This window comes from Oenanthe melanoleuca, chromosome 9 (genome assembly GCF_029582105.1).
Source record: "Oenanthe melanoleuca isolate GR-GAL-2019-014 chromosome 9, OMel1.0, whole genome shotgun sequence".
NCBI classification, from domain to species: domain Eukaryota; kingdom Metazoa; phylum Chordata; class Aves; order Passeriformes; family Muscicapidae; genus Oenanthe; species Oenanthe melanoleuca.
Genome location: NC_079343.1, coordinates 3,892,921 through 3,919,010, shown reverse-complemented (window position 1 = coordinate 3,919,010; position 26,090 = coordinate 3,892,921). Strand labels below are relative to the sequence as shown.

At 40.3% G+C, this 26,090-nt stretch overlaps 1 protein-coding gene across 5 annotated transcripts in view; it reads right to left on the bottom strand.

Moving 5' to 3' along the window:
• Positions 1 to 26,090, bottom strand: part of FARP2 (FERM, ARH/RhoGEF and pleckstrin domain protein 2) — a 75,204-nt gene that overhangs the window by 19,579 nt on the left and 29,535 nt on the right. For all 5 annotated transcript variants that reach the window (XM_056498368.1, XM_056498365.1, XM_056498370.1 and 2 more), the window contains exons 7-14: positions 25,002 to 25,116; positions 17,555 to 17,702; positions 16,723 to 16,812; positions 15,446 to 15,609; positions 15,247 to 15,315; positions 13,747 to 13,804; positions 12,847 to 13,087; positions 1,748 to 1,926 (exon numbers count right to left, since the gene is read on the bottom strand). In XM_056498368.1, the coding sequence (XP_056354343.1) occupies positions 1,748 to 1,926; positions 12,847 to 13,087; positions 13,747 to 13,804; positions 15,247 to 15,315; positions 15,446 to 15,609; positions 16,723 to 16,812; positions 17,555 to 17,702; positions 25,002 to 25,116 (1,064 nt within the window). The remainder of the gene's footprint in view (positions 1 to 1,747; positions 1,927 to 12,846; positions 13,088 to 13,746; positions 13,805 to 15,246; positions 15,316 to 15,445; positions 15,610 to 16,722; positions 16,813 to 17,554; positions 17,703 to 25,001; positions 25,117 to 26,090) is intronic.

Genomic DNA, 26,090 nt, shown 5'->3' with positions numbered 1-26,090 from the left:
GATCAGTACAATAAAAAGAAGTTCCCTTCTAAGAAGTCTCACTTTCATAAATTACTTTCAGCCTGAAGGAGAACACAAGCTGCCAAAACCAGACCTTGCAGAATGTGGCAGAAAGGGTTGGGCTTCACATTTAAGTCAGCTAACACAGTCTCTTGCTCATTATTTCCAAGCTATAAGGATAAATGAGAGGAGTTATTTTTAAAATAACTATGGAAACTAATAGTAGAGTGATCAGCCAAAGCTATAAACTCCACCTCAAGAAGTCTAAATGAGACAGGGAAGCTGTCAGTTGTGTGCAGCTCAGCTCCCAGCTACCCTCCTCTGGTTAAACCTTCCTCTCTCTGGCAGGCACTCACACCACAGCATTGGTGTTTCCCAACAGCATCACAGAAGTGCCTGGAGGTGCCCAAGAACATGGTAAGGACACCAAAGAGCAGGGGCTGTGACCTCCTTGTCTGAGGATCCTGATCCTGACAGAGGGGAGACAACCAGAACACTGCATGGGGCAAGCAGAAGAGCAGAAGCAAAGACCACACAAAGTTTCTTCTTTGTGGCTGTATGGAAAACTGTAGATCCCAGTGTGGCCACTGACTCCACACAGAACTGAGTTTGGACAGTGCAGCCTTCCTTGCACTGTAATAGAAGGATCCTGGATCCCCCTCAAGCACCAGAGCCAACAAACCTCTCTGCAAGCAAGGCAAAGAGAGCAGAGAGCCTTCCAGAAAACTGGGCATGGAACTCTACTCTTAGGTGGATTTCTTCATCCTGCTGGAAGAAATGCAGCAAACCCTGAGCTCTACATGGGGCTGAGGAAAACCCCACATCACATGGGGAACTCTCTCTGATTAAAGCAACCAGTGCCCACAGGTAGGCAGAGAGGGAACAGCCCAGGCATGGAGCAGTACCTAGATATAAGCACATCTTGAGGACCCAGGCTGTTCCTGGTTTGACACTCACTACATCTGCAAAACTCAGGGATGTTTTTGTCCCCCTCTTTCCAGAAAGTGAGACTCAAGCTTCTGCAAGGCCAGAGTGGACAACTTCAACAACACAGTCAGCTCTGCTGAGCAAGCCCATGATGGAATGGAGGTGAGAGAATTCACACTGAGCTCAGTTCAAGGGGAACACCTCAGGACCCCACTAAAGGTCCTCTTATGATCAGAAAACTTGACCTGGAGGAACAACATATGGTGAGATGGACCAATGAGACCATGTTGAGACTGCATGGGAAGGAAACCAGGAAACAAACACCTTATACATTAACAAATTAGGATCTCTGAGGATTGTGTTCAGTTCCCCACTCCTTGTAAATCCACCTGAAAATAAACCATATGACTAGGGCATCATCCAGATATACCTTGATCTTTGTTAGGCTTGGTTTTGGATCACTTCCCAAGGGAGCCTGTTCTGGGGATTGGGGTGAAGAACCTTTCCTTAACATCTAACCTGAACTTGTTTCCATTCTGGGGTACAAAAGGTGGATTTTGAGCACAGTTCCCTGACACACTGCTCCTGCTAAAACAGAGGGACATGGCAAGAGGACACAAGAGGATGCCAGGAGGGCACCAGGGACTCCTGCCACAAGAGTGTAACACATCCAACCAACCTTCAGCACTGGAGTTCTGCCACAGCCACCAACAGAATAAATAAAACAATCAGCATTTGGCACCCAGCTCCTCACCTGGCACCCTCAGTGCCCAGCACAGCTCCCACATGGCCCCATCATTGCCCAGCTCTATGATCTTACCTTCCTTTTTGTTTCATCATCCTCGTCTATCCTGGCCCCACCAGCATCGCTGAGGACAGGGCTCAGCAGAGGGGATGAGCCCTGAGTGACTGCATTCAAGTTCACCTGAAAGGCTGGGGTCAAGCCTAGGGGACTCTTCAGCACAAAGGAGGAGAGCTGGGAATGGTCCACAGGGAGGCCTGGGTGGGAAGACAACAAGAAAATGGAGTGGAAAAGGAGAGAAAATTATTTCAAAGATAGTACAAATTAAGGTGATTATCCACTGTTACAGCAAACCAGAATTGCAATCTTGTATTATTTTTAAAAGGTAAAAGAAAAAGAGCAAAAAGGCACACAAATCCAAAGACTTCAGTGTGTATCTCAAAGTAAAGGGAGTGTTCCCTGTATCCCAGAGGTTATAGGGCAGTGCAGTAAGGACAGACAGTGACCACCACAGTTAAGGGAAGGATAAATTGCTCATTGTCAAGGAAAAAAATGCTGCTGAGTAGCAGCACAGTTCACAACACAGAGTTATACTGCAGGGACAGGAATACAGCTTTTAATTTTTGCTTTTCTATACAAGAGTTACTTTTCAACACAGGGAAAAGCTAGGACAAATTATTCCATGACTTGCCACTCCAAAAAACAAAGTATGAAATACATTCAGAAATTAGGGTACCTCCAAAATTCATCCAAAGGGAAAGGAAAGCCTATTGCTATACAAAGGGGGAACATGATAAAAATTTAATTCCTAGCTTTTCTAGGTATACAAACAGAATAACCTCAAGGAAAACAATTTTGTAGCACTGAGTATTAGCTGGATAGACACAACCCATAGCTAAACCTGTTAGAAGCAACAGGTACCACTTTGCTTTAGATTATTAAACATATTTTTTTAAATTATTATTTTGTGAAGCCTTTAGAGATTTCTGACACATTAGAGTGAATTTAAGCCTCCTCTTTTCACCATGTAGACCCTCCTCAGGGGTGAGAGTGACCATTCAAGATCAGATTTTTTGGACCAAAGGAAGGTGACAGACACACTACGCCCATATAACTCCTCCTAACATCACACACTCTTTTTCTGATCTTCCCTGTGATAAATAAATGAGTTTTCTCAGATCAGGCAACTAAACAAGTATCAGCACTTAAGCAGCTACAAGTTAAACACCCTCCCAAGCCTCCCCAGCAGGATGTGTTGTGTCACCAGTGCTAAACCACCCGCCCAAAGACAAATGGGGAAATCAACAGCCAACCCCAAACTGCCAAATCATCATTTCCCTGACCTAGAAATCACCGAAAAAAGCTTTAAAAAAAAAAAAAAAAAAAAAAAATTAGTCCTCGGATATCAAGTATCTCCTCACACAGTCATGGGTGCTGCAGGAGGAGTTGGGAGCTTTCGACTGCCAGCTGCTCAGGCTTGGGAAGCACAGGCAGGGCGAGGCAGCCCCAGGCTGTAATTCCACATGGACAAAGGCAGGAAGCTAAACAGAGCTGCACTCGGTCACCTGGAAGAGATTCAGATCATCCAGGCTGCCGGGTTAACTATTTGTACACTACTGCACCAAATCTGCAGCAGATTTCTGCTTCTCCCTGAGCATTTTGTCCATTCACATTGCTTCTAATATCATCCCAGGAAAGCAACAATGAAAAAAGTATTTGTTTCATCTATCCAGGCACAAGTTTGCTTGTACATGCCAGGAATGCTGAAGAAAACCAGCTCCCAAACAAATGAGTTTGCAGGGTGAGGAGCTTCTTTAAGTTCTTGGAATTTAACATGAAGTAGCAACAAATTCTGGAATCTGTAACTTGAATTGCTACCAGACAGCCTGAAAGCTCAGATGCAGTGGGAGCAAAAGGGATATAACTAAGCTTTTTTAGTTAGGTTGTTCTACCTCTTACCTGGCCAGTAAATTATTGCAAACATTGCAAAATGGGAGGCACATTCACAGAATCATAGAATGGATTGAGTGGGAAGGGACCCTAAAACTCACCCAATCCCACCCCTGCCATGGGCAGGGACACCTTCCACTATCCCAGGTTGCTCCAAGCCCTGTCCAGCCTGGCCTTGGACACTTCCAGGGATGGGGCAGCCACAGCTTCTCTTAGTGCCAGGTCTAACCACCCTCACAAGAAAGAATTTACTCCATCTAAAATCTCCCTTCTTCAGCTTAAGGCCATTCCCTCTTGTCCTGCCACTCCCTTTTTTTTTTTTTTTGTCTTTTTTTTCCAAGAATAGACTATAAGAAGTCACAGAGCAGCTCAAGTTAGCTTTTTGGCTACCATTTGTTTAATTAAATATTTGATCTAAGCTCAGTGTGATGGTGTCTTGGCAGATGATGTTACAGGTGAGGAATGAAATTTTCATTCTCATAACCCAAGTCTTCTCCACCAGAGCAGCACAGGAGGACTCCAGGCAAGCAGGTAGGATGTACAGCAATTCCTCATTCTCACAGAGAAGGATGGTAAAGGGAGAAGCCATTCAACTGCTGTTCAATGTAGAATACTCCTAATTAGGCAGAATTATTGATGTGAAGATCAAAACATGTGACTGATTCCCTCTGACATCACACCTTGGTGCTCTGAGGTCTTCCCCACAGGCAGCATCCTCCAGTTATATTAAAAGGGATTATTCTTTCAGAGGGGTGTTTCTGTGTTTCAGTGTTCTGCATGAAGTGGAAATCTGTTCTCTGCAACTGACACAAACATCCCAAATCTGTGTCTGTAAATGCTGTGAGCACAAGCCAGGCCTCCATGCAGTGATGTGGGAATTCAGTGCTGTAGCCCAGACAGTCAGACATGGCTGCATCCTGTACACAACAAATTCCTCCACATCACACACAAATGCATCCAAAAATGCATCAGCTTGGTGTAACATTCCACATACTCAAAGTACACTAATATTTCTTAGTTACACTACATAGTTTAAAAAGTATCCTTAAGCAACCAAACCCACAGTTTCATAAAGACCACTATACACCTAATAGAAATTTAAAAAAACCTAATCAATGAAACATTGCAAAAGCTCTGTATTATGCCAGAGCACAGCTACAGAATCTGGTGAGAATGCTGAGCACATCCTCCACAGCTACTGTGCAATATTGGCCACGTAGAAGCAGGCTCCATTTGATTTTCACTGAGATAACAAGCAGAATAACAAGATAACAAGTTTTTGGCATCACTTCCCAGTGATTTTTTTCAGCACATATTTCCATTCTTCAGCTAAATTCAATTCCTACACAGAAAGCCAGATTTGAGTGTACAGGCTGGCCAAAACAAAAAATACAGGTTCTATAAGCTTTATGCCTGGATGCTTGAAATAATTCAAAAGACAGACAACTAAAACAGTACCCCAATAAACTGAGCATTATGGGATGGACAAAGGTTATGTGAGGGTCAAATGTCAGCAACAGCTCCTTATCAGAGTGTCTCTTGCATTTCAGAGAAAACCTTTAAAGATATAACTTAATTATTATATTATTGCTATTATTACTGCTTCAAAAGCTGAGATTATTTTCAGGCTGAAGCCCTGCAGAGGCTGACCAGAGGACAGTGGGAGCCTGCTCTGAACCTCCCTTACATCCAATGCCCTGCTGAACCCATCACATACACAGACCAAATTATTATTTCTAGAGTGAAACTACACAGTATTAACTTCCAGAGTGAAGTCATTAGCAAGTTGATGCACTACAAATAAAATCCTAGATATTTTTCCTATCTTCTTTATTAAAAAAACATCACAACTAGCAGATTTTCCCTCTCCTTTAAAAAAATGAGAAAAATTTGGGAAAAAGATGAGAAACAGTTGAGAGATAAGAGAATTGAAAATTATCTAAGAGCCTAAATAACCTATGCAAGAGACTTTAAATTCAAAGATCTCTTTTTTTATCCTCAAACAGGTACAGGTGAATTATTAAAGCACATTTACAGCACTTGGCATGTGCCCCAGTGCTGAGTATCTGTGAAGTCACATCTACACGTGGTGGTGACACCCATAAATCATGAAACAATCCCAAAGAACCACCCTTCTTTTGCCACCTTTCCACCTTGTGAAAGCCCTGTTTGCAGGGAAAATTATTCACCTAGGCATGGGCCACAGACACCTGAAGGAAAACCTGGCAGCTAGAAAACATGCAATCACCTTCACATGCTATGTTAGCAAAAAAGAAAAATCTTCCAATAAAAACAGATATACAGGAGAGAGTGCTCAAGGGAAAGGTCACCACAATAAATATTCATCCTACAAAGAAATCTGAGCTTCTAGTCCCATTTGTACCCCAAGCAAAAGATCTGCACAAACCAGGAATTTGAAACCCACACACCAGCATTTGCCTATTGTGCTCTATTTGCAACATAATGCTACAGGGGGAAGCTGTGTGGACAAAGCTGGGAATAAAACTATAAGTTGCCTTGGCTAGGAGAACAAATATTTATTCTATTTCAAAGGTAAGGGTAATAAAAATAAAGCTAAAAAGCCCATGTTGTCATTGATATCAAAGTTTTCCTTGTTTTATTGCATAAACAATTAAAATTATGAATTAGTACAAATCTGTAGGTTCATAATTGGCAATCTGAACAGACACAAAGATACTCAAAATCCCAACATATAATTCAATAAACATTTACCATATAAAAGATAAAATTCAAGAGATTAAAGTTAAAAAATTCCAGCTCTCTTTGCTTGAATGTAATCTTTTCCTGGCAAGAGTAGCACCTATGGAACTGGGGAGTCCCTCTAACCAAGGCACAGTACCCCTGTACGTACCGATAAACAGGAATTTTGGGATTCCAGCAACTGAGGAACATTATGAGTTTTGAAAATGTACAAGAAACCTTCCCACAGACCATGTTCAATTAATCATGCTCCAAATTTGAACTTCCAAACCTCCAGCTCACCCACTGGAGTACTCCTATGGGAGCCCATGGGCAGGTAATTAAGAGGATTTTATGGTTAAAGTCTCCCCAACTTTAGACAGAGAATGTATATGTACAGCCATACATATACACACAGCCCTTGTGACAAGTGAGGTGTAAGAGTCCCTAAAAATGACAGGCAATGACAGCTAAAGGACTACATTGAGACCTGTGATTACACTCATTCAGTACTGAGTAACTATGGCTTAGAACATTTTGCAAAATGACAATAATGGGAATGACTTACCGACAGGTTTGCACCAAAAAAAAGCATAAAATCAGAATAATTTTTATTAGTGTCTTGACAAAATCTTACCCCTACCAAGACTTGCAACTGGACAAAATCTACCACCACCAAAAAAAAAAACCAAAAGGGAAAAAAAAAAAAAAATATCAAACAAATCAAAACCCCCAATACCAAACCATACCAAGACACCAAAAAAAAACAAACAAACAAACAAACAAAAAAAACCAAAAAAAAAAAAAAAAAACCAAAACCAAAACCCAAAATAATAATCCCTTAAACAAAATCACCTATGACCACATTACAAAAAAAAAAAAAACCAAAAAAACAAAAAAACAAAAAAAACAAACCACCACAGGAAAAAGGAGATCAATACTTGGTTTTATCCAGATTATTCAGCAACTCTGAAATTTACTGGAAATTAAAGTGAAAGATGAGGGTAGATTGATATATTGCCCTATTCCACCCTAAGATAAAATATGGCAAGTTCTGGGAATATAAAACATGTATTACTTTACTAATGAATACTTTAAAATTACAAAGTCTACACACAATAGATAACACAGGTTAGTAAACTTAAAGCTTAACCAGGTGGTGGATAGGTCAGGGAATATTCCATGACCCATGTTTTGTGCAAATTAAGTTTCATTAACTGCATAGATGATGATCAAAAATGCTCTGATGTAGTGCTTTACATTTAATAAATGTGTTTAAGCATCAGAAGGGTTGTAAGTACACACAGAGAAGTACAGGTGGAGATTGAATTGCTCCCATTTTGCTTTCTTTCAGTCACATTGCAACATTCAGCTGAGCACTGCAGAGAGCCAAGGCCAGCAGCCTGACTCACAGGGAAAAGCCACTAACACTGGCATGCATCCTACAGCTGCCTGTGTTTGCTGAAACAGAACAGAGAGCCGTGGAAGGATGGAAAAAGAGTCCTGGCACACTCCCTTTGTTGAGCCAAAAGTGCTGCAAAAGCTGCTGGCTGCACTGCGTGGAAGCAGAATGCCTTGGGGTTTAGTTTTCATATTTTTCAGAATCTCTGCTGCTTAGTGTGTAACTCAAACTTCATATTAGGTGTTAGTAAGTTCTCTTCACAGGGGAGTTTGACAAAACAATCCCTTCCTAGCTAGAGAATCAAGGACAACTGGTACCCAAAAAGCAGAAACATCAGTGAAGGAAAGGGGGCTGAGACTCCATAGCCTGGGGCTGTGGCTGGATAACTGACCCCAATATGTAAATGAACCAAAACTTTTAAAAGTGTAAAAACTCGTGACCAGGATCCACCTTGGATTTGATGTGGGTGTAGCCCCAGCCAAGTTCTTGCACTGCCCAAGGTGTATCCTTCCAATAAATCCCTATTTTGTTCCTTTTGCTCTGTCTAGTCTCTGTTCCAGGCCAGCCTTTCCAGGAGAACACACCTGGAAACCCCTGTGGATCTCCTACTGGAAAAGCACAGTCAGAAATGTTCGTACCTGTGTGTGCCCAGCTCCCCACGGGGTGGGAGGCACAAAGCAAACGTGCAGGGATGTCCCTGCACTGGGAGGAGCCAGGGGGACAACCAGACTCACAAAGTTCACACCTAGGTTTTTTCTGCTCTAGCACAGCTCCTCAAATGCTGCTTTCTTACATGTGACAAAGATCTTCTTCATCTTGCCATTTTTCTTAAGTCATTTTCCCTGTTTTCCATGCAGTGTGGTTCCCACAGCAGAGGTCACTGCTTAGGGTCTGGAAAGCTCCTGGCTCTCACACTGCCAGCTCATCACTCACCTTCATGAAAGGAAAACTTGTGTTCTCAGGAAATAAGCAGAAATCAACACTGTAGCAAGAAAATAAAAGAAACCCCAGGGAATAATGCTGGAGGTAAGTGGCATTGCCAGGACTCAGGACCATGTTGGTCTCCAGTTCACCACTCCCCTCATGCTACCCAAAAATAAATGAGGGGGAAAGAGCAGGGAAAGACATTTCTTGTCTCACTTTCTCCTGCCACCTCAGGAGACAGCCCCAGCTCCACTGCACTGAAATAACCCACACATGGGGCTCGAGCTCCCTGAGAAGGTCTGAGCTGCCACACTCCTTTGAGGGCACCTGGTTTTCTCTCCATCTCTACCAGAAAGTGAATCTGAACTCACATCACTGAAGGAAATGATGAAAAGCCTTGGCTCACAGCTTTCTTCTTATTAAAAAAACTCTACTTCTGAACCAAATTTTCTGCTGTTTTGTATCTGTCTGGGAAATCTTGAACAAAACAACACAGCTCAGCATGCAAAGATATCCTCAGAAGCAATAGAGCTTTGGAAACCAAGTGAAGCACAGGAGGAAACCATGACAGCTCTATGCTGTCAGTCAGCCAGAGCACAGACAGAACAAAAACAGGGCACAGCAGCAGCTCTGAACTCTCAGTCTGTACCTGAAAACTTCATCTAAACAGATCTGTACCAGGGTCAAAGCTCCCCTCACCTCTTCCTCACCTCTTGATCCACACAACTTGCCCCAAGGTAGAAGACTGAAATCCTAGTCACTACCATTCCTTTGGAAAACAAAAGGGGCACTACATTAAGAATATTATTGCTTTCTTTAAAAAAAGAGAATCCCTGAGAGTTAGAACTGCCAAGAAAAGATCCACACAGTTAAAAATACAGGAAGAAAAACATTTAAAATGCCTTTTCAAACTATGGTGCAAGAAGGCAAATTGGCAAGCCTGTACTTTGAAAATACAGGCAGCTTTTTCCCAAGTTCTTTTGAAAACTAAGAGAATTTAGCTGGATTTATTCCCTATTCTAACACATTTAAATGAATGCTTGCAATTGAGGCACAGGCACAGGACATGAAACAGAGGCAGACACAGTTACATGTAATAGCTGAATCCTGATTCTCTTTTCAAAAGATCAAAGATATCAACAGCCTTTCTCTACATCTTGAGCTATATACTTGTCCCTGATGTTACCACCTGTTATAGAGTTTGCAGACAGAATTCTGCCTTTTTGTTGATTTTCTTTTTCTTCCTTAGGTTACATAAAGTAGCTCATTCTGGGAAGGAATCAGACAAATCACCCAAAAACATACTTCAAGGAACCAGCTCTCACACCACTGCAGACCTCCACCAACTCCTGTTTCAAAATATCACACCACACACCCACAACATCATCTCCACAGGCCTGAATAAAGTTCCACAAAGAGCCAGAACACACATTCAACAAGAAAGAAATAAAATCAAAGTAGCATATAGAAAAAAAAAAAAAAAAAACAGAGCACCTTTTTGTGCATTACTGGAGGTCTGAGCTAGTATTTTGTTCTAAATGTGCTGCTGGAAAGGGACAGGTTTCTCACAGGACAACACACATTCCACTCAAACACAAGATAAAAGCAAGCACTGTGCACAATAGTTATCCCTTGGTAAAACTAACCTGGAAGGAATGGGTGACTAAAGGAGGTTTTACCTCCTCGAGTTCTGCCTGAAAAGTATTCCATTGAAGTTTTAGTTACCAGAATTTTGAGAAATAATAGTATTTTTAAATGTTTGAGTAAACAATGAAGGTCTTTAATGATATACCAAGACCATATTTAAACTAGTAGCAATAATATTGACCATAAAGTTATGTTTGTAACTAAGCTGCTTCTTTTGGAGGCAACTGTATTAGCACAGCATTCTCTCTGTAGAGGACTGAAAACTGGGCAGAAGGGAACCCCAAACCAAGTGGCTGAAAAGATGATCCTTTCCATCACAAGATTTGGGTCAGGTGTTATGGATTTCCCATTCTTGCTTGCATATAGTCTAAAAAATGCTCTTACAAGCTCAAGTTCAGAATTTGAACCCCACAGTCCATGTTAGTTGGGAAGGACATTTTGCAACTTTTGTTGTTTCACCTCAATAAATGTTGCTAAATTAAATGTGACCAGTTAAGCAACAATTCAGTTGTCTTTTCCATTACACCTCCAAACTTACAACTCAAGTCTCACATCAAAGTCACCTGTCTAGAAGAATTTACAAAAGCCCTGAAGCTCTAACTGTTGTCTATAGTATTTACCTCTCCTAAAAACTCAATTTCTCAGAAAAATTACAGTATTTTTCTGAATACAGTCCATATTAAAAAAAAAAAAAAAAAAAAAAAAGTTAAAGCTAACACCAAGGTTTACCACCAGCTGTCCTCCACAGATACAGGACACTTTTCTGAATCAATTTGTGAGCATTTTTATGCAGAGTGATTAATAATGAGAAAGGAAATGTGATGGGGATTAAGTGCTTTTATAGTCTATGTCTCCAAACTGCTGCAAAACTGCTGAAGAATCTGGAAGCCAGTAAATAAGCTTGTCTTCATGAGAAGTTTGGAAACTGTTATTTCCATTTGGTTGTATACACGTTCCCTCTTCCAAACTACCTTACAAAGGTAGGTAGGTATAGGATATTTGTTCTTCAAAGCATACCACAGATGTGTTGCATAGGTTGGTATTTTAACACTGTCCTTCAGAGATGATTTGAAGATTGTTCAGGTTTTTTTGATTATGGAAACAAAAACACAAAATTAGGATCCTGCTACAGCACAGGAAAACAGGCAATTTAGTGGATTCAGCTGTTGGTTAACAAGCATGTGCAAAAGTAACTGTTTTATTTGGATCTTGGAGGAACAGCCTATTATATGAGACTCTCACAAATATGTTTAAAGCCGAAGAAATCCTTCAGTACACTGTAAGTTGTGATGTCTGCATGAACCAGCTGATACTTAAAATTCTCTGAAATTAGTGCTTTTTGCTAAATGTAGTATTTTCCATTAAACCTCTCCATTTAACATTGTAGTCTATGACAACCCATTCTTGATGTAGTGTGATTCACAGAAACACAGCACCAAAACTTGGACGCCTTGAGGGACATGGAACATTGGCACACAGATTAAAAAAAAAAATTAAAAATCAACCATGTTATGTGATTTAAAATCCAGCCACTGGACTGATAAGCCTGAAAAGCACAAGGGATCCATCACAAAAATCAAGACAAATCAGTTGATTTGTGACTTCTCTGTCCAGTCTTCTTGCGTGAGATTTTTTAAATTATTCTGAAAGTCAAAGGCGTAGCTGTCCCCGGTGGTTTGAGCAAAGGGGTTGCTAAAGAACAGGTTGACATCCAGAGGTGCAGCTGTTCCTGAGTCCCAGGAGTCAGTGTCTGTGCTGCTGGAGTCCTCAGTGGTGGTGGGAGGGCAGCTGAGCTGCTCCAGCTGGTCGATGATGTCCGTGAACTGGAAGGCGGAGCTGGACTCGGAGCGCACGGAGCAGGCGGGGAAGTTGAGCATGGAGCTGGCCTCCGAGTGGTTGGCAGAGCCGTAGGTGTGCAGGGAGCAGGTGCCATTCAGAGGCAGGTTGTTGAGGGAGCTGCTCTCCGAGCGGTTGTTGATCAGGGAGCTGGTTTCTGAGGGGCTCAGCAGGCTCTGCATTCTGCTTGCCTGGGCTTTCACCTCAAACAGCTCCGAGGTATCTGACGGCCTCTCGTTGCCGTTGAAATCGCTGCCTTCTTCAAATTCAAACTCCTCTTCCATGTTCATATCCACCGCCTCCGTTGAGTACCTGTCAGGGCTCGACTGAGCAGAGACTGTGTTTTGCTGGAGGGCATCTGCAGTTAAACCTGCTGACTCAGAGCTCTTTAATTCTAACCCACTGTACACATAGGAAAATGCCTCAGAGCCCCCAGCAAAAAAGGACATTTCTGCTGGGTCGTCATCAATAAACTCCTCTGACACCTGTAACTGAGAATTTGTCAGTGTGAAAAGAGGGGCACCTCGGCTGCCACGCTGCTGCTCTTTTTCAGCAATGAACACACCTGTGGTAAAGTCATCCTCATCATTGTCATTTTTACAACCAGTAACCCTGCTTGCCTTACTACTCCTCTCTACATCTACATCTACACCGCAACCACTCTCAACAACAGGACAAGACGGGTCACAGTTTCCTGCAACACTACCAAACCCAACACCTTGGAGCACGGGAGATCCAGGCTGCTGCATCAGCTTCCTCCCCGCTTCTTCCACTGGTGCTGCAGTGGCTTTGTCTGGATTCCTGGTGTAGGATGCTCGGGGCTCCAAGGAGAAAGGGCTGGGTTCAGCAAACATGGGCAGGATAGAAGTAGGACTGGCCAAGGAGTGACCCGAGTGGAAGGGGGCAGCTGTTGAGGCAGGAGACCCTGGAGTTCTCAAGCCCTCAGTGAATGGGACACTCTAAAAGGGGGAAAAAAAAAGCAGAAACACAACAGATAACAAGGCTTTTGCAATACATAAAAACAAATGTAACATCCAATTACATCCGTATCTTCCACAGGAGCTCACTTTATAGTAGACACTGCACATAACCTGATCCAGCAGCCCATGTAAAAGGCAAGGTTTTTTTCCTTAATTCTGATAACTGGATGGAAAGTTAAAGGTATGTATTTTATAGCTGAACAAGCATCTACAAAGAAAAACAACAAAATGACAGTGAAATTCTGCGATGTTTCCTTAACCTCTCCGATGTAACACAAGAGCATTCAGCAAAATTATTGTTTCATGTTGTGTCCTGCAGAAGGCATCTTAGAACAGCTTTGAGACTGCCAGAGAGCAGTCAGAGAGTACCTGGAGATCAACTAATCCTCTGAAATAACAAAATACTAGAAAGTCCAACACTTAATTTTCGGTTCAGTGGAACCTTGAGTAAAATATTACTCGCTTCACACTCCACTGGCAACAACTGTCAAATCAGCAACACCAACAAAAAGGACTGTGAAGCCAGACAAAGAGCAAACAGTGGCAGCAACTCTGATGAGCTGACCCCTTCACTATCACCTCAGAAAGTTGTTTGTCCATGCCCCTGAACACAACTCCAAGAGTGCTGCAGAACTGACCTGCTTTGGCACGTCTGTGTTGGAGGTGCGAGTGGATGCTCTGACCTTGCTGTGCCTCCTGTGGAACAGAGCAGTCTGTCAGCATCCAAGACATGCATCAGCCTGATTCTTCCCCCAGCACTTATGGCCATGCCAGTAGCCAACAGAAATATCTCAAGCTCTATTTTATTGTGTTTTGTTAATAACTAGTTCAAATTTTAAAAGGTAAAAAGAGTTGTAAATTAAATGATGCAAGAGTAAGAAATGTACAAAAATGGAATAAAGCCAGATCCAGATCATTCACAGAATCAGAGAACCACTAAGATTGGAAAAGACCTCCAACACCAAGTCCAACTCTTCACCAAACAGTAACCTATGTCCCCAAGTGCTTTATCTCCACATTTTTCAAACATCTCCATGGATAATGACTCCAACACTTCCCTGGGCAGCCTGAGCCAGTGCCTGCCCAGTCTTTCAGTGAAGAAATTCTTCCAGTATCCAACCAAACTTCTCATGGCACACCTTGAAACCATTTCCTCTTGTCCTGTCATTTGTTACCTGGGAGAAGAGACCAACCACCTCTTGGCTGGTGGGGATCTCTTGGTACCCCTGAAGGAGACTTCAGGAACAGTTTGGGGCTGAATACTAACTGAATACTCAACAGTACATTTCAGTTTAACTCCATCCTTTGCCATTATTATAAACATCTACAGAAGAATGACTTCAGAACCAGAATGAGCTAATCTGTAACAATTGTACAAATTTTTACTAGTTCAGTCATCCATACAAAATTTTGTATGTTAGACTCCAAAAAGTGGTATCCTGCATTATGCTCATGTTAGATCCATTCTACATCAATAATTAAATAGAAAATCAATTTTTCAAATAGAAGAAGTGCTCAACTGGAGTCTGAGACATTAACAATATTTATTAATAGTAGATTAATGCAAATTTTAAAAAAATACCTATTAGTTCTCTATAATCTTTTGGATTAGGAATTAGAGTTTCCCACACGTAGTTTGGATTAAGATTTGGAGTAGGAGGAGTTTCCCTCATGTAGACAGAACAGCCTTAGATTCAAGCAAGGAAAAAAAATCAATTTCATAATGAAAATGCATGGTCTTAATTTATATATTTATGTGTTTAGAAACAATTGAGTATTTAAGGTCACAGTTTCAAACTTGCAGATCCCAAGTTCCATTATGTGCTCTGCCACTGGCTGATTGCAGCTACAGTGGCACAGACAAGTCCTCATTAACATCAAAGAATCTTCAGTAGGTGCTGAACTTTCAGACAGCTAAGCCACACATTGTCCAGAGACATCAAAACATGGTGCCAAAACCTTCCTAAGCTTCTTATATCATCACAAAATACTAATTTTTTTATATTTTAGTTTAGCTACCTTAAATTTGAGAATGAGTCTGCCTCCAAGCAGTATAAAAACACTGAAATGTAGGCAATAAGGGCACTGTGAAAGTCTCAGCTATGTTTTGCCTTCCAAAGCTATTTATTTCATCTTACCTTTCATATGGGGTTCTCTTCATCCCACTGTCCTTAATATAATCCACTAGCTGCTTCTGTGTTCGTCCACTGTGAACCCACAGAAGTACAAAGGTTATCAAACACAGGGGAGGAGCATTAGAGATGGGATGTCTTTAGAATACTTTTTCTTTTCATCTCTTTTTCTAAAACACAATGAGTGTGCTGTGTTTCTCCCTACCTGTATCTGAATGATGACCCTCTGGTGAAGAACACTGCTTTAGCTTTTGGCTTTGGCTGGTCAAAGAGCCTAAAGAATGTGTGATACTCAACACAGATTTTCCAGAAGTTTTTACATTCATCCCTACTTCCCAAAAGAAACTCCAATGTATCTTGATATGGGCCCTGGGGAAAAAAAAAAAAAAAAAAAAAAATAAATAGAAGTTCAGTAGCACCTAAAATGACAGTAAGGAGAAAAAGAAAGCACAAATGTGTGCCAGCAAAAAAGCTGAACTCCAGCAAGATGCAGGATTTTGCAGTCACCTCTCATCTGCCTTAAAACAGTGGGAGTGGCTCTGAATGCAGTTAAAAATTATTTAATAGCTGTCAAAAATGTTTGCTTACCTTGAAACTGTAAAAGTGTTTAAAAAGCACTTGACTTTAGAAACATGTTCAATATAACCCACCTTTAGAAATTTCAAAGAAATAGAATTATTTAAGTGAAATACTAGCTATTTCAAAATACTATTCCTTTTTTAGGAGTTCTGATGTTTATCTCCTGGAAATTTAGACAAAACTGGAAAATGCTGCATATATCATGGCACAGTTATCACATGAAATTTCTGAGGGTCTCTTTGTGAGACACATTGCTACGTGAGCAGACAGTGTATCCTGTTTCAGGTATCCTCGATACATGAAATTATATTATGCCCAAAGTTGGTTTTTTCCTCTATTTTAACATAAATTAAACATTGAATGCAATCTAGTCATCCAGCATGGAAGCAACAATTTTGATGATATCTGCAATCAAAAACATCTACTGTAAATCAGTATAAAGTATAAAAAATAATACTTGTGCTACAGAGATGTATAGAAAAGATGAAACAAGAGTAATCAACCATCCTTAAAATTAAGCTACAACAATATAGTTTCAGCCACCTATTCCTACCTGAGGTGTATCAGATAATTCTCATTTGAACCAAGAACCTGGATGCAACTTTTTCAAAGTAGAAGTACTGAGACAGGAGGCACCAAATACTGGAGTCCAGTAATATTTTTCTGTCTTACATTTATACATGTGCAAGCTTGTGTCAAGGATAAGCTGAGACCGAAACACAAACCCTAAAGATCCTAAGTTGTGGGGTGAGAAAGGAAAGATTTACACTCTGATGCAGCCAAGCCTGCCCACTGAGGCTCTTTTATAAAATCACAAACTCCAGAAATATTCATTATAAATTGAAGCACAGGGATTTTTTTCCAATACTGACCAGTCTATATTACAGTAAAAGTTACACAGACCTCTGGGTGAAGCTTAATAAGGAATCTTTTCCTCTTGAAGCTCAGTTTACGGACCTTGGACCAGTTGAAGGTATTGATTTTCGTGTTACCCTGAATTAAAAAGAGAATGATTAAATGTTAGCAGAAGTTTCAGAAAAGCAGAGACTTTTACCAAACAAAATTCTGTTGTGAGTATATAGACACATCCACCTGGATTTTTAGTTCTGGTGACAATATTCCCTTGAACAAGAGAGGCCACTAAGCAGTCTGAGAGGAATTGCAGGACTGCAGTGGCTGATGCACCTCCAAAAGAAGCTGCCCCACATTAACCAAAGAACAGGTAAGACACAGCTGAGCACCTAAAAGGAAATATTTCAGTAAATCAGCTGCATCTGTGTTTTGGGGAGAGGAAAACCCTATCATTGTATTCATAAACAGGATTCTGACATAGTAACACTAATTGGTCCCTCCAACACTAATGCCCCCAATCAATCAGCATTCCTATACAATAAGAGCAACAATATCCCAGCAAAAATCCACTGGAATATTAAAAGAAGAGAAACCAAACCAAAATACCAAGATGACAGACCTGTCCCTGAGCTGTTCCAAATGAATTGATGATTTTCTCTGACCACACACAACTTCAAACAAAGCCTCTCTACTTTACTGTCACTTGGTTTTGATCCTCTGCACAAGAATAAGCTGCACTAAACACTATTTTGGAGGCTTAAATGACACTCCTTGACCATAGAACATGTTAAATTTTCAAGACATCAGAGACACCTGATTTTAAAAATGAGAGATTTAGTCCAAGACATGCTAAAGGACAGACAGTCTGCCATCCTTGCCATACCTGGAACACCAGCACACCCATGTGTGAAACTGCCAGATTGATTTTGGTGCCCTCACGGTCTGAGGCAAGGTGGAATCTGATGCCATACATCTCCAGTTTCCGGGCAATTTCAAGCACTTGAAAGTCAGATTCAGCAGGAGTTTGACCCCTATAATGAGGAAGAAAAGTAAAGTTTTAAGAACAACCTGATTCTAGTCTGAACTCTGGCACTAAATGAGAATTTTCTGTCTCGTCTAGTTAGGCAGTTTCACTCCAAGTCATGTGTTACACTGAAAGTTCTGTCATGACACATCTGATGGCCAAAGTCAAGTGCATCCCAAGACAGATGCTGAGAAATTAATTAGCTCAGAGTTTTTTTCATTGAGAAACCATCAACAAATGAACAAATCCAAATTCAATCCACAATTCTCCTCCTTCTACTTGCTTGTGTACACGTTAGTATTAACTAAGATAAGAAGAGAGAGCTCGTAGAGTTGCACAGCCAGCAAAACAGAAACAATGCAAATATTGCAACAGAATGATAATTTTCAGGTCAGGTTTTGAGACCTCAAAATTATTACTCCATTACTACCAGGTGCAATGCATTCCCCCAGTCTTTGGCTGGATAATTCCCTCCCTGCCAAGGAATCCAGAGAAGGATCTTTAAAATAAAGAAAAATTACTCAAAAAATTACTGTCAAAATTATTCTAAAAACAAGAAGAAGCTGTACAGAGACAGGAGCAACTGCTCTGTAGGTGTGCACAAGGTCCAAAACTGAGACTGTTCATGACTCTGGCATACACCTGTCACAATTTCAGCCTTCACTGACTGCTCCCCAGGTTAGCTGACAGCCAACTACTACCATTTTGCTCTCCTGTATGAAAACAGTCCTTTTTCTCCCCCTCAATCCCCCTAGGTTTTTTTTCCATGAGAGAGAGTATATTAGATTGTAGGGCATTTTCAGAGGCTACTTGTATTGACAAAAGCCTTTCCCTGTAAGTTCATGGGTCCTGGCAAGGAGTTAAAGACCCTCCAAGAGCAAACAAAGGGTGCTGTGGAAATGAAGGAGTTCTTATAATTAAAAAATCATTAAGGCTGAAAAAGACATTGAAGATAATCAAGTCCAATTACTGCTACTGATCATGCCCCAGTTACACTACAAAGCAAAAAAGTCTTTACCACAAACATAAACATGTCACCCAAGGAGGTTTCTGAACTACAAATACCCTCCAAGAAAATGTTACTACCAAGTTTTAGGCATGATATGGTCCAGCAGAACCAGGAAAAGGAGGAGAACCTTCTCCTGTGCTAACCCCAAGGAAACCCTACTGCAGAGCTGCCTCCAGGTCTGGGGTCCCCAGCATAAATGGACACTCCATAAGATGAAGCAAGACCAGAGGAGGCACAGAGATGCTCCAGGGGTGAAGCTCCTCTGCTCTGGAGACAAGCTGAGAGCTGGAGGTGTTCATCTGGAAAAGAGAAGGCTCTGGGGAGACTTCATTGTGGCATTTCAGTTCTTAACAAGGGCTTTTAAAAAAGAGGGAGAGGGACATTTTATATGGACAGGTGACGGGACTGGGGGAATGGTTTTAAACTAAAAGAAAGGAGATTAAGATTACATTAGGAGAAACTCTTTCCTGTGAGGGAGGTGAAGTCCTGGAGAAGACACTTCCCATTCCTGGAAGTGTCCAAGAACAGGTTGGACAGGGCTTGGAGCAGCCTGGGATAGTGAAAGCTGTCCCTGCCCATGGCAGCAGGTCAAAATGAGATTAACTTTAAGGTCCCTTCCATCCCAAAGCACTCTGGAATTCTGTGAAACACCAGCAGCACAGGACCTGCTGGGGCATTCAGAGCAGTGAGGCTGCATCAGCCACAGCTGGATAAACTGACCCTCTATATCACTACTGACAATGATTAAAAATAATAAATACCAAATTATTTCCATGTGCAAGTTCACTAGGATAAATGCAATGATACAAGAAGACACAGGTGCTAAAAATTATTACTCTATTTATAAACAACCAGTGCTGAAACCAGATTAGATTTCTGCACACACAGACTAAGCAAATTTAGAAGCCTTTTTCTCCAAGAAGAAAATGGCTTTCCTTCCATAAATCTGCATTTCATTTTAATAAAACAGATGATAAACTATTTTTAGCATTACCTATTTTTGTGTACTATGCAGTGCCAACCACAACATTGGTTCTAAATAAATTCTCCAGCTCCCTTGACTGGCTTTTCTAGTCATACTCCTTAAAAATACCTCCTTCTACCTACCTAGAAGTATGTGTTAGATTAAACAATTATTTAGCACCATATAGATTTTTTAAAATACAAACAGAATATTGAAGTGAATGATTATTACATCTGAATTTAACAGAACTAGGGATGATGACAATACATATTAACTCCAAGTAGGAACTGTCTCTCCAATTCAGAATACAATTATGAAACTTACTTCATATGCTACAGTTTTAAAAATAGAAGTTGTTAGAGAAAGCAATGCTTCAATTACACTTACTAAAATTCTCTTGAATGTAAAAAACACATCTACACAAAACGCCCTGAGAAAGTAAGCCTGAATGCACACACATTTGACAACAGCATTTCAGCAGTGTTCATTCTGGAGGGGACAACAAAGAATCTAAAACACTACAGCAGGAAATCACAAATTTGTTTTGCCAGCTGCAGAAGTCAGGGATTCAGTGACATTCCTGACTTTACAAGCTCAGTCCATAATCCAGCCTTATCCAAATGTCAGTATAATGTGACCATGTCATATAAAGGGAAGAACATAAGAGGCACAAAAACCTGATTTCAAGTGGAAACAGAAATGCCAAATTACAGAGAGTCTTGTAGCTGCATTTCTACCAGTGCTACTACTACATGTACTAGTTATTTCTAAGAGCTTTAATTAGTAAAGCAGATTTCTCTTCCCCTCACTGAAATGAGAAACACTGGAATAAGTGCTTTTAATATTGGCTTTAACTGTTGTTTCCATTTCTACCACACATTCCTTAACTGCCTCAAAAAAGCTGGTGCACCATGGCTCCTATTTATTAAAATTATACAAAATAGGTAGATCATAAATTCTGCTTTTGGCCAGGGCTTCCTGAGTTACACTCTGAGAGCACTGTGTGTAACTCCCACCCACACTAATTCCTGCTGTAATTCTTCTGAATACAGCGACATTAGGAATGAAAGCAGGGCTTTGTCTTTTAAAGAGGGTGCTGAGGGTTGGGAAGGAGGCTTGGAAGAGAAGGAAGGCAAAAACAAAAAATGGCAACTAGAAAATTGGAGCTCTATAATACTAAAAATTTCTCATGAACAGACTGGTGTAACTGATGTAGAACCACTGACTTATTTCATGTATTTTCAGAGATTAGATATGTTCCAAAGCACAGTACATTTCAGAAAAAAAAATTAAAAAAAGATACCAGGCAATTTTGAGAGGGTTCACTTGCACACAGCCTGCCTGTAGCCACCAGAGAAGGCTGAGCTGGTGTGGAGGAGCTGGAGCAGAAGCAGCTCTGACTGTTCCACAGATGGGTACAAAGAGAGGCAGTTACAGAAATTGCCCTCAGATGCTGCCTGCAGGCTTAGCTGCACAGCCCAGCCCCAAAACAATCTGCTCTAATTTTGTTCAGCCATTAAGCAGATAAATCTACTTAATCTTCCCCAGGTCAATGGACAACACACTAATATCAGTATTTCCAGCAAAAACTGCTGTCAGTGCAATGGGTGTTAGTGTAGAGGTTCCTTACAACCATCCAGCTAGACAAATAATGGTAGTGACACAATACTGGACATACAAAAATTTGAGTCCATAAAAAAATTGAGTAAAAAAAAATGCTGTCAAGTGTTAGGTGATTTACAAAGTATTTAAACCCAGTGATTAATATAGAACTTAAAAGATGAAGTGTCAAGTTAGTTTTTCTAATTTACACACAATTTAAAGAATTTAAATTCATGGACAGCTAAGTTAACAAGTTGTGAAAGGATGTGAGGGATAACAGTAAATGTAAATAGAAATCTATTAAATCTTCTTCTTCCCTGATTTATGTATGTACAGACAAAGACACCACAGACATGTGAATGCAGGAAAAATGTGCCATGTTGAATCCTGCACTCAGCTCACAGCAAGTATTCTCCTACTCACAGGAAGGCAGAATACATTTTATTTTGAGAGTCTGGGTGTCAGGAATTAACTTCACCAGCACCAATACACCATCTATAAAATATACATCTTTTATATTTAATAAACTATTGAAATAAAGTAAGTTAACTCAGGCTCTTGCTGAAGCAATAACTAATGTGCTACACCAAAAATATAACTCATCATTTGCAAAGTATAGAAACCACATTCCTATTATTTTTGAAAGTAAAAGAGTATTTACAAATGCAAAAGAAAAAATATATCTTTAACAGAAAACAAGCATTCAATTGCTATCTTTCCAATTACAACATTCTCCATTTACAGAATGGATTGGATACACAGATTCTGTTTTATTGAGGGTGATGATGTTCTACCACTTCTAATAGCTATAGTGAAGCAATTAAAAAAAAAAAAAAAAATAGGGAAAATGGGCAGAAAGAAAGTGCCACAGAAACAATCTGACAACCAGGAAGAGATAAAACAACCTGTCAGAAATAGGTTTCTTTTCCTGGACACCTGGTTTGTACAAGAAATCTCTGTCAGGAGCAATAATCAGTGGAAGAATCATGGAATGCCAGGATGGTTTGGGTGGGAAGGGACCTCAAAGATCATCCAGCCCCCAGTGCTGCCATGGGCAGGAACACCTTCCACTATCCCAGACTGCCCCAAGCCCCATCCAACCTGGCCTCAAAAATATCAGTCTGCTAAAGGTAAGTGGGGGAATAATAAGGTAAATTAAAGGAAATTAAAATAAATTTAAAAAGTCAAAATATGACACAGCAGGATAATATGAGAGAGGAGCATTTTTGTCTGTCCAACTGCACTGTGCATCACAAGGAAAAGTCAAATGCCCAGGTCCCTGTTCCTGCCTGCTCCTTGGAACAGAAATGAGGAAAAAATGTGTCTACACTGAGAAAACTCAGTACCCTCCTCAATTGCTGAAGATGGGAAAGGGTGGTCAATACTCCCTGAGTAAGGGAGGAGGGAAGGGATGCATGTGCTAGTTTGGGCTGGGGTTAATTTTCTTCACTGGTATTGAGGTTTCTACCTGAGCTGGGAACATGCTGATAACCCAGGGGTGTTCTCCTTATTGCCCAGCAAAGCTCCAAGGCCTTTCCTGCTCCACACACTGCTCCAGGGAGGGGCTGGGACAGGAGCAAGGACTCAGGAGGGGGCATGGCCAGGACAGCTGATCCCAGCTGACCCCAAGGATATTCCATCCCAGATGGCCTCGTGCTCAGCATATAAAGCTGGGGGAAGGAGCAGAAAGGGAGGACATTTGGAGTGATGGTGCTTGTTTTCTCAAGTCACTGTTACCCATGATGGGATCCTGCTTTCCTGAACACCTGCCTGCCAGTGAGAAGTAAGGAATTAACTCCTGGTTTTGTTTTGCATGTGTGTGTGGTTTTTGCTTCACCTATTTAAATTCTCTGTATCTCAAGCTTTGAATTTTCCCACTTTCACCCTTCCAAATCTCTCCCCCCAACTCACCAAGGATGAGCTAGCAGCAGCATGGGGCTGAGCTGGGCTTAAACCAGGGAATCCACACCTAATTTTAACACTGCACTGCTTGCAAGATGACATCTCTCTAACAAAATTGTTTCCAAAGGCTCAGGGGAAACATCAAATACACCTTCAATGCTAATATTCAAAGGTAACCTTTTCTAATTTCATGTCTCAGCTGTTAATCTGAACATGGCTTCCATGTACACTTCTAAAACACTGAATTAAAATATGATTTATGATCATTTTAATAATACTGCTGTATTAAATGCAATTCTCATTACACTAATTTTGAAAAGTACACTTATGAAGCAAGGAATTTTTACCTATTAACCTTCCTCTGACTCCTTCCTGACAGGCAAAAACACAAACTTTCCTTGTAACCAATGATTAGAAGTAACTTGTTTGAAAAAAATGCTCAAATCCTTTTAACAAAGCTACCAGTCCCTGACTCAGAAGACAGTCACAACCTGTCCATCAAGAGAAGCAAACCAGGAAAATTCCCCACAAGCAGATCTAAAAATCCAACATTTCACCCCAAATTTGAGAGCCATCAGCCTACCCTGCGTGGTGTCATCAAAACTTTGCATGACCCATTTGTAGCTTCAGACTCCACAGCACATTGCAGTAGTATTACAATGTCACTACAAGTTCTGTGAAAAGGATGTTAGCCCTTTTAATTTGCTTTCAAATTACTAATTATTTCAGCATTTTTCTTCAGACAAGAGAAGAACAATGAAATGAATGGTTTCTCCCAAGGTGAAGAATCCTACCATATATTTTAATTTAATTCAATATTATTTTAAATTATTTAAAAACATTTATTTTGTTTCTTCATTTCCACATGCACCTCAAATGTTCAAAAGCAGAAAAAAGTAACCACCTGATTTCATGAAGAATCAACAAAGTTGAAATTTCATCATTAGCAATAATTTCAGAATAAGTTAAAATGACTGATCATAAACAGCAAACAGTTCATTACTGAAATTCTTAGGAACTAATTTTCCAATATTACAGGATGTGTCTTTAAACACAGATGCTGCCCTGAAAAAACTCTGTTCTGTCTTGAAAGGAAATCAGCAACAATCCACGAGTTCACCCACAGAGAGCAAAGGAAAATCTAAGTTTGGATTAAAACACAGAACCATGCACAATAAAATGCATGTGTGGACATTCACCATTTATAAAAGAACTTCAAAATGCTAAATCCTAATATGCAAGGTCTTGAAAATTACAGAAAAAGAAGTTCCTGCAGTTCCTGACTCTGTGTTGGAACTAATTTTATATTTGTGGCAGAGTTTCTTTGTCATCAATAATCTTCCCTTATTTCAAAAATATCCAGCTGTAAAATAAGGTATTGCATGAATTCTGATGGAAGTTACTTCTTCTCCACTCCATCCTTGTCCATCTCCCTTATGCTTAATGTGTAGCAAAAGAATACAATGCAATTGATTTCTAATTATTTAGACAAAAGCAAGAGCTCTGCATATGCTGGCAAAACAGAGCTTAAACTTGGTAGAATGGAAATGCTGAAGAATTATTTTTGCCTAAACCCATTATTACATGTAAGCTTTCTTTGGCACATTATTAAAGGCACACTGCAAAAATCACTTGAGAAAAAACTACTGCCTAACAAGTCCATCTTGATTATGTAACTATCACTACACAAAACTTTTCTTGCTCAAGGTAAATGGTGTTTAATTTTCACATTCTTAACGTCATCCTGTCACGCAGCTGCTCAACCTCCCCCAGGCAAGCCCATCTGCTGCCCAGGGTTATCTTAGTGGTTTACATTAATCCTCACTTACACATGCTTCCTGTGGAACTCCAGGATCTTTCCTTCAAGTTTTTCCTGGTTTGGCAAATATTGGTTTGTTTTAAGGTGTTCTCGATCTTCTGATTCATCAAAATCTCCTATTTCAGCTACAGCAGAAAATAAAGCAATGTTAGGGTAAGAAGAAACAATGGAAAAGGAACAATGACAGAAAATACTTGTAAGGAATTAGAGAGGACACAAGAGCCTTTAAGTAATTCAGATTTGTGCATGGTGATTTGTATCCAGCTTCATTTTACTAAACTCACATTTATCCCAAGCTGACTTCCTGGGGATTACAGCAATATTTGAACATTGTATGGAAAATTTAGACTTATTAAGAGTGCAAGATGTGAGACTTGTAGAAGACCTGTGAGGTGGTCTGAACATTTCTTCCTTACAGATACCTTACACCAAATAGCATATTTCAATTTATTTTTTACTATATATATGTAAAATACTGATAGACAAGGCTACTCAGGAAGATGGCAAATTAATCTGGAATTTTGGCCTCCCCTTCACATATCCATGTCTTTCAGATGCAATGCTGTGAATTTAGGAAGATTTACAGAAGAAAAAAGCATTATTGTAAAGTGCAGAACAGCTTTCACCTGATACAACACAAAATAATCAGAAGCCTTTGGCTTGGAATAAGCCAAAAGCATAAGGCAGGCAGAACATGTGGGAAATGTATATAAAAACTGCAAGTTCAATAAATAAATTTTAAGAAGTAATTTCCTTTTTCTCATAAAAAAATATGAAGTTGCAATATTAAATTCAAAACCTAAAGGTTTTAAAAGATAAAACTACATATGATGTCCTAAAAACTATGGAATTGCTATATGCTTGCTGTGTGTCTAAGGGTATCTGCCATCAGCTACTGTCAGAGAAAGGAATGGGCTTGTTCTTAACAAGAACATAGCAAATCCTGTTTAAAATCTAGCCAGCACATGAAATAACAAATAAAAAATACTGAAAGGTGCTTTTGTAAAATAATTTCTGTTGAAAATAAACCTGTTCTTTCTCACAGCCCACTTTCCAGAAGAGCAGAATCAGGCTAAGCAAGGCCTAACAGTGAGATTCA